At 40.4% G+C, this 2,296-nt stretch overlaps 1 protein-coding gene across 1 annotated transcript in view; it reads right to left on the bottom strand.

The window, feature by feature from the left end:
- Positions 1-2,296, bottom strand: part of TRIM33 (tripartite motif containing 33) — a 35,185-nt gene that overhangs the window by 5,598 nt on the left and 27,291 nt on the right. The window contains exons 16-17 of the mRNA XM_017821427.1: positions 1,633-1,756; positions 517-653 (exon numbers count right to left, since the gene is read on the bottom strand). Coding sequence (XP_017676916.1) covers positions 517-653; positions 1,633-1,756 — 261 coding nt within the window. The remainder of the gene's footprint in view (positions 1-516; positions 654-1,632; positions 1,757-2,296) is intronic.

Here is a 2,296-nt window from a genome sequence, read left to right as displayed (position 1 = left end):
GCCCAGAGAAGCTGTGGCTGCTCCATCCCTGGAAGTGTCCAAGGCCAGGTTAGACAGGGCTTGGAGCAACCTGGGATACTGGAAAGTATCCCTGCCCACAGCAGGGGGGTGGAATGAGATGGGCTTTAAGGTCTCTTCCAACCCAAATAATTCCATTATTCTATGTCTATCACAGCATAGAAAGGCTTTTCATTACAGTTACTTCTTTTACAGCTGAAAACAGAAGAGTCAAAGCAGTTTTTTTCCTCTTTTCGTTCAAAAGTTTGTCCAAAAAGAAAAAAAGAGCTCTCCCAAAGCATTTTGAATTGCATGGGTATCCTGAGACATTCTCTTCCAAGTCAATAACTGCTAATTGAAAGTATTTTTAAATATCTGTTTTAAGAGACTGGCAGTGAAGCATCTGCATGGGGAAGCTACAGAATCAGCTTCTTTCAGTATCACAAAATACTGGATGACTGCCAGAACTTTTAGATTGATCAAGGGAGACATGCTTCTAGTAAAGTCAGCTCCTTCAACTCCAGACTTTTCAGAGATGTTATATCAGAAATAAACCACAAGCTGTTTTCCAGGAGACTCACCGAGGCTGGGACTGGCTCTTGAAACTCAATGCTCAGCTCGTGGCAATACAGGTAAAGCAGGAGACGTTCACATTTCTGTAAAGCAATAAAACAGCTTCAGATTGATACTCCCAATTTATCCTTAGCACAGAAATTCACACCTCCCTGTTTTAAATAGGTTTGTACTTCAACAGCTTAGTACTAGAAAATTTAGATGCAACCCCCAAAAGCTTAATTAGGAAAGTTACAATTTTTAGGAGGGCAGAGTTAAGAGGCAGAACATATAATGTTCACAAACTTCCTCTTTGCTTTCTTCTTCCTAAACAAAAGCCAAGGGCTAAAATTTAACATGGAGAGGGGCATGCTAATCTACTGCAAATTAAAAAAAACCAAACAAAACACAACAAACTACAGTTCCTTTTACTGCTTTTGTCCAATCACAACCACATGTAACAGGAAAGGACTGAGCTACAGATGTCTCTTTTCCCCACAAGACAAAATTAAACAATCTGAAACCAAACCCAGAGGTTTCTTATAAACTCCCTGTTGAAATATTTTTCTTTGCTTTGCTTGTAATTCCCTTGGAGGAATTTGGTTTGAGAACACTTTACACACAGGCTGATTGATAAAGGTAAAATGAATTCTGACTGTCAAAGCCATTATACCTTCCCCAAAAATCCACTTGCAGCAGCTCTCACAGCTTGGACTTAACACACCAAACTTCCAGAACTATTTTATGAAGGTTACATCGATGCTAAATACCAAAAATTTCTAATTAAGAACATGTTAAATGATGCATTTAAATATAGAATATGTGTTTACATAAAATTTTAGCTACTAAGTGATTACAGTCCCAATGCAGTAGAACATTCCCACAGTCACCAACACCTGGAGATGTGGCCACATCTCACAGCAAGAAAAATCTCATTATAATCATTTTGGGTTGTTTTGCAAGAGCCAGATTCACATTTAATTTGCTGCAGCCACAGCAAAACCATCTCCAAACAGTGGGGGAGAGCTAATCTGAGAAAGCACTTTTTCCTAGGAAGCAGAGTCCTGCAGATTTGAGACCTACCCTTTGGTCCACAGGACTCAGGCCTTGTGCTGTTTTCCCCTTCTTGCTGTGCTGTGAATTGTCACAATCATACTCTACTTCAGGTTTGCTCAGATCTCTGCAGAATGTACAAATCCACTCTCCACTAAAGAGAAAAAACACAATTATTGCAGGTATCCAGGGGCAAATTTTCATCAGGGACTACAAAGATTTTTTCACTCTTACAGATTCACACTCCACTGCAGTAATGACTTGAATAGCCAAAGCTAAGGAATAACCCTTAATGCTCACAATAACCCTGCCAAGTGAAGGCCATTTTTCCTGCCTTCATATTCCTCTCCCAATGATGTTTTAATACTTTACACCACCACTCTCATCTCACCTTAAAATAAACTTCATGTAAGAGTATCACAGTCTGAGAGATCACGTGTTTATCAGCTAAACATTGACCAGGCACAAACAATTCAGGCAGGCATTGGAAAAGTCTTTACTACAAAAGTCTTACTGAAGGTTTTACTCCAAGAAATCACCCAGAACCAGCTGGGGTGGAGCAAAACAGAGTTTTGGCACTATGGACAATCTGCCCCCATGAATCACAGAATCAGCTGGGTTGGAAGGGACCTCTGAGATCATCCAGTCCAACCCTTGATCCAACACCACCATAGTTCCCAGCCCATGGCACTGA

Source organism: Lepidothrix coronata, unplaced genomic scaffold (assembly GCF_001604755.1).
Source record: "Lepidothrix coronata isolate B3197 unplaced genomic scaffold, Lepidothrix_coronata-1.0 Scaffold90, whole genome shotgun sequence".
Lineage (NCBI taxonomy): Eukaryota > Metazoa > Chordata > Aves > Passeriformes > Pipridae > Lepidothrix > Lepidothrix coronata.
This window is presented reverse-complemented; position numbering and strand designations above follow the sequence as displayed.